Source organism: Spinacia oleracea, chromosome 3 (genome assembly GCF_020520425.1).
Source record: "Spinacia oleracea cultivar Varoflay chromosome 3, BTI_SOV_V1, whole genome shotgun sequence".
NCBI classification, from domain to species: Eukaryota; Viridiplantae; Streptophyta; class Magnoliopsida; order Caryophyllales; family Amaranthaceae; genus Spinacia; species Spinacia oleracea.
The window spans coordinates 121,861,700-121,877,019 of record NC_079489.1 but is presented as its reverse complement, the minus strand read 5'-3'; the positions used below and the strand labels follow the sequence as shown (position 1 = coordinate 121,877,019).

The 15,320-nt window shown below is 34.4% G+C and overlaps 1 protein-coding gene across 3 annotated transcripts; it reads right to left on the bottom strand.

Moving 5' to 3' along the window:
• Window positions 1-1,292: 1,292 nt before the first annotated feature.
• Window positions 1,293-6,316, bottom strand: LOC110786269 (protein NRT1/ PTR FAMILY 5.5). Of its 3 annotated transcripts, none has more exons than XM_021990803.2 (4): window positions 5,995-6,316; window positions 5,279-5,326; window positions 4,972-5,198; window positions 1,293-2,942 (listed from the first exon to the last, which is right to left on the bottom strand). In XM_021990803.2, exons 1-4 carry the CDS (start codon window positions 6,029-6,031, stop codon window positions 1,581-1,583), a joined length of 1,674 nt encoding a protein of 557 aa, XP_021846495.1. In that variant the 5' UTR covers window positions 6,032-6,316; the 3' UTR covers window positions 1,293-1,580. The 3 variants fall into 3 exon arrangements, with proteins under 3 accessions (XP_021846495.1, XP_021846497.1, XP_021846498.1); XM_021990805.2 differs by having other exon boundaries at window positions 5,279-5,322; window positions 5,995-6,110; XM_021990806.2 differs by lacking the exon at window positions 5,279-5,326 and having other exon boundaries at window positions 1,294-2,942; window positions 5,995-6,313.
• Between the last annotated feature and the right edge of the window lie 9,004 nt (window positions 6,317-15,320).

The following is a 15,320-nucleotide window of genomic DNA, read 5'->3' as shown; positions in this document are numbered from 1 at the left end:
TAGTTAAGCACTTGAACTAATTAGTTAAGCACTGAAACCAATTAGTTAAGCAAAGGAATTAATTAGTTAAGCAATTCAATCAATTAATTAAGCAATGTAACCAATTAGTTAAGAAATGGAACCAATTAGTTAAGTAACCAAAGTGGTCTTTCCGGTAAGGCGGTCTTACACAAAAGTTGCCGCTTTCTTTAGGGGGCAATGTCTAACTAGCTAAGCATGAATTATATAATAAAACTCTTGTTTATCACCTTTTTGTTTTTACTACTTATTCTTTTGTTTTTACTAGCTACCTTAACTAGGATTCCGGTGAATTACAGATAATGTCTTTGAATTACTATCGAAAATTATTCATTTTTCAACAAAAACCAAAATTAGGTTATGGAAAATATGGTGTATGTATTTTTTGCTCTGATTATTGTTCATTTAAAGAGAATCAAGTTACTAAAAAAATTTAATTTTGATTTTACTTACATAGTATCAAAAGGTCTTGCGCGTACAAGGTGTACAATAAATTTATTGTACACCAAGATAACTTTTACCCATTTTTTCGTAACTTTAACCTAGTTTTAATTAACTTTTATATTAGTAAAAAAGAAAGTTGATAGAAATGATTAAATGATTAATTCTATACATTATAAGTGATTTTGAAGAAAAAAGTTTTATTAAAATGAAAAAATTAATCACTTAAAAATAGATAACTTTTACATATATAAGCTTAACTTTTAAGCATTTTGAGTTAACTTTTACTTCGGTGTACAATATTTATTGTACACCCATTGTAAATAAGAATTTGTGACATAGTATAGGGTTCATATGATCGAAAATTGGAGAATTTCATAAATCAAATATATATTAAAATTGAGTAAAATTTGTTAGGTTCATATTGCACTCAAATATGGAAAATCAAGAAGAGAAAAAGAAAAATAATCGGTGAGTAAACCTCACATGACCGAAATTTCGCCGAAATGCAAGTTAAGGTACCAACATTTAGACATTTAGCGAGTCATAAAACTTATATACTCCGTAATAAGTAGTAAAACACAAAAGTGGTAAACAAAAGTTACCAAAAATAAAAATCCTTTATATAATTTTATCTAGCGTTATTGAGGTGTAAATTAAAGGGAGCGGAATTTCGGCATGTTGTGATGTGTTTCAAAACACATCACATGGGTATTTTGTGTACCATTCATTAAAAAGAAAGTACCATTTCGTTAAACGGAGTACCATTACGATAAAAACATGTACCATTACGATAAAAACAGAGTACCATTCCGAGTAAAACATGTACCATTGAAATTCAATGTATTTACAGAATTGCCCCTATGATGTGTTTTGAAACACATCACAGCATGCCGAATTTACTTCCTCGTAAATTCATCTGGTATGGATCAAGACTTGCATATATTATGAGAGTATGCAGGCATTGCAAAGTACAATGAAATATCAGTAGCCCGTAGCTAGCTAGTTATTTATGCAACTACACTCGTTTTAACTTGGATTTAATTCTCATCACACAAACAAATAAGCTACAATTATATGATTATTCTCATCAAACAAACAAATAAGCTACAATTATATTATTATTGACGTAATGGCAACAAATCAAACCAATCCAAACGCTTAAACTCTAGTTCTTCAACATCCTCCTCATTTTCGGACTCAGGCTGAGACTCGGACTCAGATTTCTTAATAAACTTGGAGTAACATAAAGCTACTAACAAGTAGAAACCCAGATTGATTCCACTCAACACTGCTAGCATCCAATAATACTTGTCAAGACGACTTTTGTTAAGTGTGTGTTGAAACCAACTCTGTCTTCCTCCTCTGCTGCTAACTTTTCCTGCTACATATACTGACACCACATTCCCAAGGATCCCTAGTCCAAGTACAAAATGCATCAAGCTATTCAAGTACTTCTTTACTGACTTTGGAGACCTTTCTTGGAAAAACGCAAACACACAACAATTATAAGCTCCATCAAGGACTCCCAACAGGAAAAACTGTGGTACCATCAGAAACATACTTAAGGAAACCGAGTTGTTGTTGTCGGACTTCACCACCTCTAGCCTTTTATTCTCGACTAATGCTGCAATTAAGCAGCATAAGACGGAAACCCCCATGGCAAAAATGGTAATCCATTTAGATTTCTTCGAGTTGAAAGATTTTTGACATAGGCTAGTCGTGAACAAGTTTACCAGTTTGTAGAATAACAAAAAGAAGGCTGTTGGGACTTCCCATTGGCCGAGCTTTGCATCCATTTGTCCAGCTTGCTCGATAAAATAGGTGTTTCCAACTGAAGAGACAAGCCCACAAATCACAAAGGTAGACCATATAGGAAAGTTACATACCAGAGTTTTTACAATAGTTTTAGTTTTGAGGGTATTTGTTGATGAGTTCTTCTCTGTTTTTCCATGAGGTTCGCTACTACTTATAATTAGCACCCCTTGGACATGGTACCACGGCTTGGAAACAAACAAGAGAGTGGCTAAAAACAAGATTATGACAGGAATTCCGAGCCTAAAAGACCAAGGCATAACCCAAAAGACTAGTACTACAAGTAGAACAGTAAACACCCCGTTGCAACGATATAGCCAAAACTCAGTAGGCCAACTATATGCTATATTCCTTAATGTTGCTGGATCAACACATGATTTTGCTTCTACAAGTTGTTGTAAGAGTGTTTCTTTGGGTACGTTTTGGACAAGTGCTTGTCTTATGTTCCATATATGTTGTGGTTTCTTAATGTTCATCATTTTCGCTCGTTCGAAGATGTATGGCCTTAGTGATGTGAGGCAAGTAGCCATCCCTGTGGCTAAGAGAGCTAGACCGACGTAGAAAAGGGATCTTTGGGTGTGACTTATGCATTTGGATTCGTATTCATTACATGTACCGATTGCTTTTGAAAGTACTGGGGGAGTTGACATTGTTACCAGCAACAAACCCTACAACAAACAAACAAACATCAAACACCCACTAAATTTAGAGAGAGTCTGACTGTATGATCTTGATCATAGTCTATCTAGCTACAGTTTTATCTTAAAACTATTTGCTCTAGATTGATCTTAGGTACCGTTTTTCTTCCGCGAATTATATAAGCTAAGGACAAAACAAATTATCTCCATTTTATAAGGGAATTTTTGAGGTCAATTTAGTTAGTAATTACACTTTTAATGTCCCTCTATATCATAGTCTATTATACTCTCGCTCAGAATTAAATTAATAACAAATTTTGCCTTAAATTAATTTAATTAAATTAATTCAATCATCTATAATTCTATATGATTATTGCAATTATAATTAGTTTATTATTAAGCTAAATTTGGGGATAACAATAATAAACCTATAATACGGTCAATTACCTTTCAAGAAGCAAAAAATGAGTAGCATTTGTTTATTATATACACTTAACCGCCTCCCCATACTAATCACTCAAAACACACTATTATGTGAGCTCGAATGTATGACCATGTTAGAGCATTATTATCGGTTGTAGTTGAATATATACCTACTAATTATATAATACAAATACAATATCACTTTGTTTTATAGTTACGAATTACAATCTTACAATTATCACACACTTGGTGGATCTCAATCTATCATTTCATTTTAAAGTTTTCAATCTATCCCTTTTATTGCTTAATATTTTCAAACTCTTTATTACTCTGTAATAACTAATCAAGTTCTTTATTTTTCTGTTACAATTTTTGTAGAAACTAAAGAGTTAGAAGAAAATGATGTTTATATGTCATTTGCTACTCTGGTCTGTATAACATTTTTCACATTATAATTGACCTTTCTAATACAGTTTTTAATCATATGTTATTGTTAATGCACTGATGCAACGAAGGTTCTATCATTCTCATCCATCATAATGCATGAAATTGTTTTAAAAAATAAATAAATTATGTACTCCATAGTACTAAATTGTTTATGACTTATTACTACAAGAAACACCTTTCAAAGGATATTAACAATGTGACATTTTTTTTTTCTTTGATAGTGTCAGTCTATGATCTATAAAACCAGAAAAAGTATGTGACCAAAGAAATTACTATTTTCATAAAACTGTCCATTAATTAATTATTTTTAAACCAAAATCGTGATGAATAACATGTGTAACTTTTATTTGACGACAAACATCACAAATAATTGGATTGCATAGATATTTTCTACAATTTTCTTAATTTTCAGACCATTTGTGATAAAATCTTCCAATAAATATTAAACAATTGGTTAAAATACTTTCTAAGGAAAATAAAGAGATAGTCATTCTAAGATAATAAATATTAATTTATTAATATTGATTTACGTGCTTTCTAAAATACATAAATACTAATTACAAATGAGAGAAGGAAGATTAAAACTTGTAATCTACAAGTATCCTATCATACACATGTCCTTAGTGGTCAACTAGTTATGCACTCATACTCCTTTTCACCTCCTACATGAATCAAGGATTCAACTATTCAAGGCACATCAGCCCACATGTGAGTTCCACATTGCACAAATTGGGCCCTAAACAGACTTAGGATTAAAATGTGAGTCATGTGACCATGTTTTGAAGGTGAGGTGGACTGATTAACAAATCATTAATTGTTAAATGGGTTGGAGAGAGACCAGCATTCTAAAACCAATTGCGAAGCCGTAAGTATATAAAGTTATGCTCTTTTTACCTTATTCTCGTTATTTATTTTATTAATTTGACACTGGATAATATCAGAAAAGGTTAAAAAAAACAAAAAAAAACATGACACTCAAATCAGGCTTGACTAGAAAAATTTAGACCACATCAAAATAAAAAAAAAAGTAATTTGCATTGTATAAATAAAAAAATGAGAAATTTTTATCAATATTAATTAGTTGTTAAATGGCTTACATGATACCAAAAGTAAAAAATAAACAAGGACGGAGGGAATAGATAAGACCAGAAACTAAAAAAATGAGACGGCGAATAGAAAAGAGGCTTACAATAGTGCTAGAAATACCGCACCACAAAAGCATCCAATAATCTGCAATGATAGGATTAGGAAGTGAATCAAGTATAATTTTGAAGGACAGTGGAAGAATGGCAACTATTCCATCAAAAATGTTGATAACAGCAGCTGCTTGCACGATGCTCATATCCCACACCTCCGTTAAGTATGGCATCATCAACCACATTGTATATGATCCATACATTATCACTTGCGCCATTACTGCATTCAAATTAATTAATTAATTAATTAATTAAAAGATTACTGAAGAAGTTAAGAGAAGGTCTAAGGATATCAGTTACCTGTTGCGGTGACCAACATTTTGATAGATGGACGAATACTTTGCCTGACTAATGAAGGTTTTAGAGGTTAGTGATGATGCCTTAGTCTTAATACTCCGTACTAATTAAGATCCACTTTTAATAGCTTGTTAAGATAGCAATACTTAGGGATTTAATTAGGGATAAATTACCTATGGATTAAAACTAAGGCAAATTTGCGAAAGACAACCTTTTCTAACCACTTTTTTGCAAAAGACAACCTTTTATAAATTTTTTTGCGAAAACAGACCTAAAACTAAATAAAATTTGCGAAATACAACCTGAAAGCATTTTCAGGCATTGACCTAGATTTTTCCGGTTTGACTTGGCCGGTTTTACTAAGTACACCCTCTTTCACTCCCTTAAAACTTAGTTGGAACCAAAAATTAAAAAAACCCCCAAACTTTATTTTTCTTCTTTTATGTTCTTCCTTCCCCCAAATTTTCGAATCCCCCAATCTTGTTCCTGAATCATTCTGAGGAAATTGCTTCAATTGCTTCTCAATTAACCACTTTTCGACACTCCACAACTTAATTTCGGTAAGTTTTGTTCATTAATTTTGTGTAATTTTGATGAAGAAAAGTTAGGGTTTTTACCCAAAAAGAGTGCAAAAAGTTCATATTTTTTTACCTAAAAATGGAAAATAAACATAATTTGAAGTAGTTAAAGAAAGTGACATTTGGAATTGAATGACTTACAACATTCAATGGAAGTTTGTTGTTTGCAGAGCTTCATTAATGGCGTTCGTTCACCTTCTTTTTGTCTTCCCAGATGTTCTTTTTTTTAGGTTTTAAGGAAGTAGCTTTGATATGGGAGGAAAAAAATGAGGGAAAATGGTGGAAATAAGAAAATTAGGCCTCACGTGACCGGCACATGCCAAGTCAAACCAGAAAAATGTGGGTCAATGCCTGAAAATGCATTCAGGTTGTCTTTCACAAAAATTTTTTAGTTTTAGGTCTGTTTTCGCAAAAAAAAATATAAAAGGTTATCTTTCGCAAATTTGCCTAAAACTAATTAATATATTATCCATCGCCTTACAAATCATAATTACACTTCCACCTAAACATGGAATTTCTTAACCATCCTCGCTGTAAAGCATTTTGTTATTACCCCTAGGCCCTAGCTAATTAAACTAGTTTAAAGAAAGACCATTGACCTCAAAATTAACAACAAGCTTCACTTAATGTAGCGAGTGTTACACTTGATTTGATATTTCACAAGTATAAAATCGCCCACTTGATCCTAGGATCCTACAACACGCTATATTTTTTTGAGAAATCGCTACTAACCACTAGAGCTGTCAAAACAGGTCATCAGGTCGAGGTCGGGTCCAAGTCGGATCATCTCGGGTTTCGGGTCATGACCAGGTCGGGTTGTGAACTTGTGATGGATCACTTTATCACCCGAGTGCAGGTCGAGTTTGTTTTCGGTCGGGTCATGTCGGGTTTTTTCTCATTTCGGGTACAAGTCGGATTTGTTTTCGATCGGATACATGTCGGGTTTTTTTTCCATCAAAAAACTGAATTAAACCCGAAACCCGAATGGACCCAGCCCATACCCGAACCCGATCCAAAGTGAAAGTGATTCAAAATGACCCGATTCGAACTCGATACAAACGATGCATTTGCCAGGTCTAAGTACGCCTAATAAGAGAGTAAAATTTAAACATCCGATAAAAAAAACAATTTAAACACATACTTGGGTCGTTTGATATCTTGATTTTCTACTAATTCTCTTCTCTAGTCACTACTCACTAGCAAGCTAAGAACAAAGAAACAAAACCACACGCGAGAGAATGTTTATACGGAGAAGTAATTGCACAGTCCTGAGACTATTCCTAATGGTGATGGTGGCGGTGCCAGTGATATGGACCGGAGCGTGGCTGAACCACCAGTCAAGCACGAGGTGTGAAAGCCACCTAAACAAGCCCTTCCTCGTGATCGGGATCTTCCTCCTCTTGCTTTCGTTGGCTCGTTTGATGTTCAACCTCAGCTGCGGCAGAGGAGACCTTCGGCAATCTACTGATAACTGCATCAACTTTGGAGTGCTGGTGCTATTTCTTGTTTTGTTGGGCTACACCGTTTTTGCCCTGGTCGTTACCACCACTCCCACTCGAGGAAGCCAAAGTGAAGTTAGCAACAAAGGCATTGATCAGAATAGTTATAAGTATAACTACTCCAAGTGGCTTCGCAATCGTGTCCTTGATAACAACCACTGGCGCCATATACAAAATTGCCTTGTTTTCAATACTAAAGTCTGTTCATCTTTCTCTCCTGTTCTTCATAATGACCAGCACTCTCACTCAAGTCACGTCCCCTCTATTCAGGTACCTATCCCTGCTCCTCCGTCCTTAAAAAATTGTCTCAGTTTAGTTTTCGGTCCGCTTCTTTGAGTTTACCACATATTTCTTCCGTTCTTTTTCAATTATTTAGGCATATTTTCCAATGCACGATTTCAAACATTATGGATGTGAAAAAATTATTAAAGGTTGATATATTAAAATATATTTATTCGGACGAATTTAATTATAAGACCCCACACGACTGTGTTTTTTTGAAAGTATAGTTCACAAGATGAAATCAAATAAGCTTGTGTGAATAGTGTCCAAAATCCTGTTGTGTCATATAAATAAGAATAGAGGAAGTACCATTTAAATCCTACCTTATTTTTTTAATTATTGCATCATTTACAATTTTACACTGTTACATACTCTCTTTTATCATTTTGCTATGATTTGTAGATAAGAAATTATATAATGATGTGGGATCTTATCAGATTTTCTCAATATATATTTCAAAATAATAACTTTTTATAATTTTAGCTAATGTATAATTAAGAGGTATTATGGTTAAAAAATTTCATTGACAAACGTGAAACATCAAATTACACAATAATGTAAAATGGAAGAAGTATTTAAATAAGCAAAAATACAAAATTACCAACCCGCTTGTTATTTTTATTTTTTGTTTTTAGCCTTCTTTGTTAATAAAGTGAGAAATATAGTTTGAGACTAGGAACGGAAGGAGTATAACTATATAAGACATTGATACTTTTGATGGGGTGATGATAAAGGTCGCAAGTTGCGACAATATTTAGTTGTTGCAATCTTACGTGTCGGAGTTTAATTGGTACCAATAGGCGCCACGTAGGCTATGAATCATTATAATATTTTTACTATCAATGCAAAAATTTTACTATGAAAATATGTAAATAAGGTAATCGATATAAAAAAAGAAACAAATTAGAATATTAAGATTTTCCTACCTTTATTTTAAACATGTATAATAGGATATATAAGTTAAATATTTTAGATTCTATAGGAATTAATATATTTATTTTATTATTTTATTAATTTTATAAAACAGAATATCAGTTAGTTATATTTCTGTTAGAGAGTTTGTTATTCTAGCTTTGTATATAAGCAGTTTGTTCTGCTTTCTTCTGTTTTGTGTGAGAATATTGTTCAATAAAAATAAACTCTTCTCCCAATTCCCTCTGCAAATTGCTTGAGATTCTATATGGTATCAGAGCAGTGATCTCGATTCTGAGATTTAGGTTTGCTCATTTGAGTTCTTCTGATCAGCCCTTAGATCAAAGCTAAGAGTGTTTGATTTCAGAAATTTTGGTGCGAAATTTCTTGCGATTTGCGTGTGCGATTGCGAAATTTCTTGCATTGCTCGAAGTAATTTGATCTTCTGGATCTTCTGAAATGGCGATTATTGATTCTGAAAGTGACAATTCGCACAACAACACCAACAATGGAGGTAATGCTGACAATTCTGATCCATATTTCATTGCCAATTCTGATCATCCTACTTCTTCATTGGTTGCTGTGTTGTTTACTGGTGTGAATTTTGTTAGATGGAGTAGAAATGTTAAACGTGCCTTAGTAGCTAAAAATAAAGAAGGATTCATAAATGGTGAAATAACAAAACCAGCTGTAAATCACAAAGATTATATGAGATGGAAACGAACTGATTTCATGGTGGTTAGCTGGATTTTAAGCTCAATGAATCATGATTTAGCTGATGATTTTGTTTACATTGATAATGCTGCTGATCTGTGGTGTGAATTGAATGAGAGATTTGGACAATCAAATGGTCCATTAGTGTATCAACTGAAGAAAGAAATTGAAAATCTGACACAGCAGAATATGACTATTGTGGCTTATTATGGTAAGCTCAAGAAACTGTGGGATGAAATGCAAAATTTAAGAGCATTTCCTAGCTGTACATGTGGAGCAATGTTGCAATGTAGCTGTCAATTTATGAAAAAGGTTGCTGAGTTTGAGGAAGAAGATAAGATGATGAAATTCTTGCTTGGATTGAATGGAGGTTTTGATAGCACTGTGACAAATATTTTGTCAATGGATCCTTTGCCTAGCATCAACAAGGTTTTCTCAATCACACAACAAATAGAAAAACAGAAAGAACTAAGTGGTGCTACTGCAGAAAGCAATGCTATGACAAGCAGTGCTATGGCTGCTCAGTCTTACAGAGGAAATCAATCTCAATTACAGAAGTACAATACAGGAACTGGCAAGAAAGATTGGAAAGAAATCAAAAAGGAAAAGATGAATCGTATCTATACTCATTGCAAAGGAAAAGGACACACAGTTGATCAATGTTTCAAGCTTATTGGCTATCCTGACTGGTACAACACAATTAAGGCTTCCAAGCAGAGTAATTCTACTGGTGGTAGGCTTGCAGCTAATGTCAACTACTCTGCTGATATTGGAGATGAACCTTTGGGAAATACTGATGGTGACAATGGAGTACTGAATAATGATATGCTGAATGCAATTTGCCAAGAAGTTATGAAGGTTATGAATAGCAAACAACCTCAAAACACTGATGCAACTAGAGCTACTTGCTCTTATGCCAATTATGCAGGTACTCTTTCTCACTCATTCAACTGTGCTGTAAATAAAATGCATAATGAATGTCTGTGGATTGTTGACTCTGGTGCATGTGATCACATGACCTATGATGAAACTATTTTAACCAATATTAGGACACTTTTGACTCCTATTAAAGTTGGACTACCAGATGGTTCTCAATTAGTTGTTGATACTATTGGAGATACTGTCCTCAGTGCTAAATTGATCCTGCATAATGTTCTTTTGGTTAAAGGTTTCAAGCACAATCTATTATCCATTGGCAGACTTATTGAACATACTGGTGTGAAAGTTGTATTCACTGCTACTGGATATGTTTTCCAAGACCCTGCTAGTTCTGAATGAATTGGTGCTGGAAACAAGACAAATGGTCTGTATTATTTTGTTACATCCTCAAACAACATATTATCAAGTGTTGCTGACCAAGGTACCCTTCATCAGCAACCATATTGCAATACTGTGTCCAGTATTACTGATGTAAATAAGCTTGATGAGAATAAGATTGTTTTACCAAACAAAACTGCTACTGGTTTTTCTATGGCTAGGGAGTTGGATTCAAATAAGATACACATGCTCCATGCTAGATTAGGACATCCCTCATTGTCCAAAATGAAACATGTAAATTCTGAGTTTTGTAAAGGTGTTTCTGAATACAATTGCATTATGTGTTACAAAGCTAAACAACACAAATTGCCTTTTTCTGTCAGTACAAGTAAAGCAAATGCCTGTTTTGATTTGATTCATGTGGATTTGTGGGGGCCCTATAAGGTTAAAAATCTAGATGGAGCCTCTTACATTCTTACCGTACTTGATGATCACAGTAGGTCAACTTGGACTTATCTCTTACACAATAAACTTCAAGTTGAGAATATTGTTTCTGATTTCCTATCCATGGTTGAGACTCAGTTCAACACAAAAGTTAAAAGAATCAGGTCTGACAATGGTACTGAAATTGTGAAAGAGTCATGTAGGAGCCTTTTTGCAAACAAGGGAATTATACATGAAAGAAGTGTTCCATATGTCCCTCAACAAAATGGCAGGGTTGAGAGAAAACACAGGAGCCTTCTTGAAATTGCTAGATCTTTAAGGTTTCATGCAGGTCTGCCTAAAAAATTCTGGGGAGAATGTATACTTGCTGCTACTCACCTAATCAACAAAATTCCTTCTAAACTTTTGGGTTTGAAAACTCCTTTTGAGGTATTGTTCAATAAACCTCCTGCATATGATGCCTTAAGGGTGTTTGGTTGCTTGTGTTTTGCTCACAATAATCATATTGGTAGGGACAAATTTGATTCAAGGGCAAAAAGGTGTTTGTTTATTGGATATCCTGCTGGCTACAAAGGTTTCAAACTTTATGATCTTGATACTCACAAGGTGTTTATATCCAGGGATGTGATATTTTTTGAGACAATTTTCCCATATGGTCTTAAACCTGATTCTATTCCTGTCATTAATCCTCCTTCTCTAGTTCATTTTGGTACTGATAGTACTGTTATTCTTCCAAATCACACCAATGACTCTGATCATTCAATTAATTCTCCCAACTCTCCTATTATCTCTCAGTCATCTCCAACTCTTTCCAATCACTCTATACATTCTGATTCCCCAAACACACATTCTTCTCCTTCTTTTCCTTCTAATTCTTTAGAATCTGACCATTCTCATCCACCTTCTAATACAATTACTCTACCTTCAAATCCAACTACCAGACAATCTACCAGACAGATCAAACCATCTTCAGTTCTTACTGATTTTGTAGGAGGCTATGTACCTCATAGAACTTCTTTGGCTGCTCCTAGTGACAGTGAATCTTTGTTATTTTCTGCTGATTCTATTCTGCCTCACATCACTCATACAGCTTCAACTGAATTTGATTGGTTACTTGATTTAGCTCTTCATAACTTTGATGTTTGGGATTCTCTTGCTTTCTCTGTATGCTCCACTTCTTCTGATCCTCAACATTACAATCAAGCTAAGGATGATGAAAATTGGATCTTGGCTATGGACAAGGAAATAGAAGCTCTTGAGAGCAATAATACTTGGGATCTTACTGTGCTACCCAAGGACAAAAAGGCTATTGGTTCAAAATGGGTTTATAGAACAAAATTGAATCCAGATTACACAATTGATAAACACAAAGCAAGATTGGTTGCTATTGGATATCAACAAGTTGAGGGGAGGGATTTCACTCAAACTTTCTCTCCAGTTGCTAAATTGGCTACTGTTAGAGTTGTAATTGCACTTGCTGCAATGAAGGGGTGGATTCTTTGTCAACTTGATGTCAACAATGCTTTTCTTCATGGCTTTCTTGATGAGGAGGTGTACATGAAACCACCTGCTGGTTACACTAAAGCTAAGCCAGGAGAAGTATGCAGACTCAGAAAATCAATTTATGGTCTTAAACAGGCTTCTAGACAATGGAACAAAGAGTTAAGCAAATTCTTGAAAACCCTCAATTTTCAACAATCCACCCAGGACTATTCTCTCTTTACTAGAACTTTTGATGGTGAATTTTTGGTATTGCTTGTATATGTTGATGATATTCTACTCACTGGCACCTCTTCTTCTCAAATTGAAGCAGTCAAAATAGCCCTTGATCATGCTTTCACAATCAAAGATCTTGGTCAACTGGCTTATTTTTTGGGTATTGAGGTGCACAGGAATGAGAATGGCATTTTTCTTTCTCAAAAGAAATACATTCAAGATATACTTGCTGATGCTGGTATGGAAAACTGTGATTCTGTATCTGCTCCTTTATCTTGTGGCCTTAAACTTTCTACTAATGTGGGTGATCTACTTGCTGAACCTGATATTTACAGAAGATTGGTTGGTAGATTGCTTTACCTAGGCATCACCAGACCAGATTTGTCTTACAGTGTTCAGCACTTAAATCAATTTTTTCACTCTCCTAGAGTTCCCCATTTGCGTGCTGCATTGCATGTTCTAAAGTATCTTAAAGGCACCTTAACTGATGGTATTTGGTATTCAGCTGATGCTGATCCTACTTTATCAGCTTATAGTGATGCTGATTGGAGTTCTTGTCAGTTCAGTAGTAGGTCTCTTAGTGCCTATGCAGTCTTTCTTGGTCCCAACCTCATCTCATGGAAAACCAAAAAGCAAAGAAGTGTTAGCAAATCTTCTGCTGAAGCAGAATACAGGAGTATGTCAGCAGCTGCAAGTGAACTTGTTTGGATTCATGGTTTGCTTGAGGATCTTCAAATCACTGTGCCTTTACCTATTACTTTGCACTGTGATAACACCTCTGCTGAGCACCTGGCCAAGAATCCTATGTTTCATGATAAAACCAAGCATCTGAAACGTGACATGCACTATGTCAGAGAGCAAGTTGAAGCTGGTTTCATTCACACAGCTCATGTATCTAGTTCTCAACAACTGGCTGATATCCTTACCAAGCCATTGGCTTCCTCTTCTCACAAGCAACTTTCTGCCAAGGTAGGACTTATTTCCAAGGTCCAGCTTGAAGGGGGAGTATAGGAATTAATATATTTATTTTATTATTTTATTAATTTTATAAAACAGAATATCAGTTAGTTATATTTCTGTTAGAGAGTTTGTTATTCTAGCTTTGTATATAAGCAGTTTGTTCTGCTTTCTTCTGTTTTGTGTGAGAATATTGTTCAATAAAAATAAACTCTTCTCCCAATTCTCTCTGCAAATTGCTTGAGATTCTATAGATTCCAATTTAAATCATGACACATAAGCATGACATGTCATCATTGTGACACGGCTTAAAGGTCGCATGTTGCGACCTTTATCATTTTCGCTTTTGATGAATACCTTATCCTTTTCTCATTACATATATGCATGATGCATCATTTTAACTTTTTATATCACTCATATACTGACTTTGACTAAGGGTTGTTGTTTTGTGGGGGTTGTTGTATACGTGTATATGTGCAGCGCGGTTGCTGCATGCCATCAAAGGACTGCAATTTTACATACACCAACCGCAGTGCAGGTTGGACAAAGGCCAAAAAGAATGGTACAATTTCAAAACCGGAATGTGACAAATGGAGTGATGACCCTTATGTCCTTTGTTTCAACTGTGAATCATGCAAGGATGGTTTTCTTAATGACATTAAAACAACTTGGAAGAAAGCTGCTATTGTTAACATTCTTGTCATATTCACCCTTGTCATCCTCTGGTGGTGCGGCGATTGCGGACCTGATCCTGAAGATCATAATGATAATGATGATAATTACTATTGATTAGTGTTTGTCGACCATTTATATATTGATGATTTATCCTCAAATAACTAATTAATTAAATAAATAAAGCTAGGTAAACTAGAAACCAAAATATCCAATGCAATGGTTGTAACTTGTACGTTGTGTTAATTACAAATTTATGTGTAGCTAAAAAGTTATTTTTCGTCTTACTTTATGTTGTTGTTATCTTTGTAGCCTTGTAGGATATCATTTGTCTCCTTTAAGTTATGTAAAAAGTATTTCCTCCTGATTAATTGTCAATTCCCACAGGTGTTTAAATACTTCAATTACAAATCATGTTCTCCCTTGACATTTAAACCTTTTATAGATAAAGTATTGTCTTAGTGATTAAGATAGAAACTCTACGTAAAATAGATTACGAGTTTAAATCTTCTTCTTTCAATTGTAATTTATTACCCTTAGTTGTCAAGAAAGCAAAAAAATATTGTATTACCCTTGTGAGTTTGTGACACATTTGAAAAAGAAAAAAAAATCAGAAAGTTTCATAAAGATTTTGACTTCCATGAGCAAATGGAGAAGAGGTACATAAAATTTGTGCACATGTAATTGGCGTGAGTACGTGGACACAACTTAAATTTGGACGAAATCGTCGATGGGTTTTCAGTTAATCAAGCCATTCGATGAGGGGTGTCTATTAAATGTTGAGTAGACCTGCATTGAGAAAAAAAATATGTTTCATACTTTTAAAACTTATCTCTAGAAAGCGTATATAATAGGTCAATGGCCTTAAATCAGTAGGAGCCCTAACAGCAAAGTCAGGGCCAAACGAGGCACAGTCCCATAAAGAAGAGACAAAATTGCCCAATGAATGAAAGGCCCGATAGGAGTGCGAGTCTAGGAAGGCCACAACTCATCGTCATTTATGAGGGAGTTAAG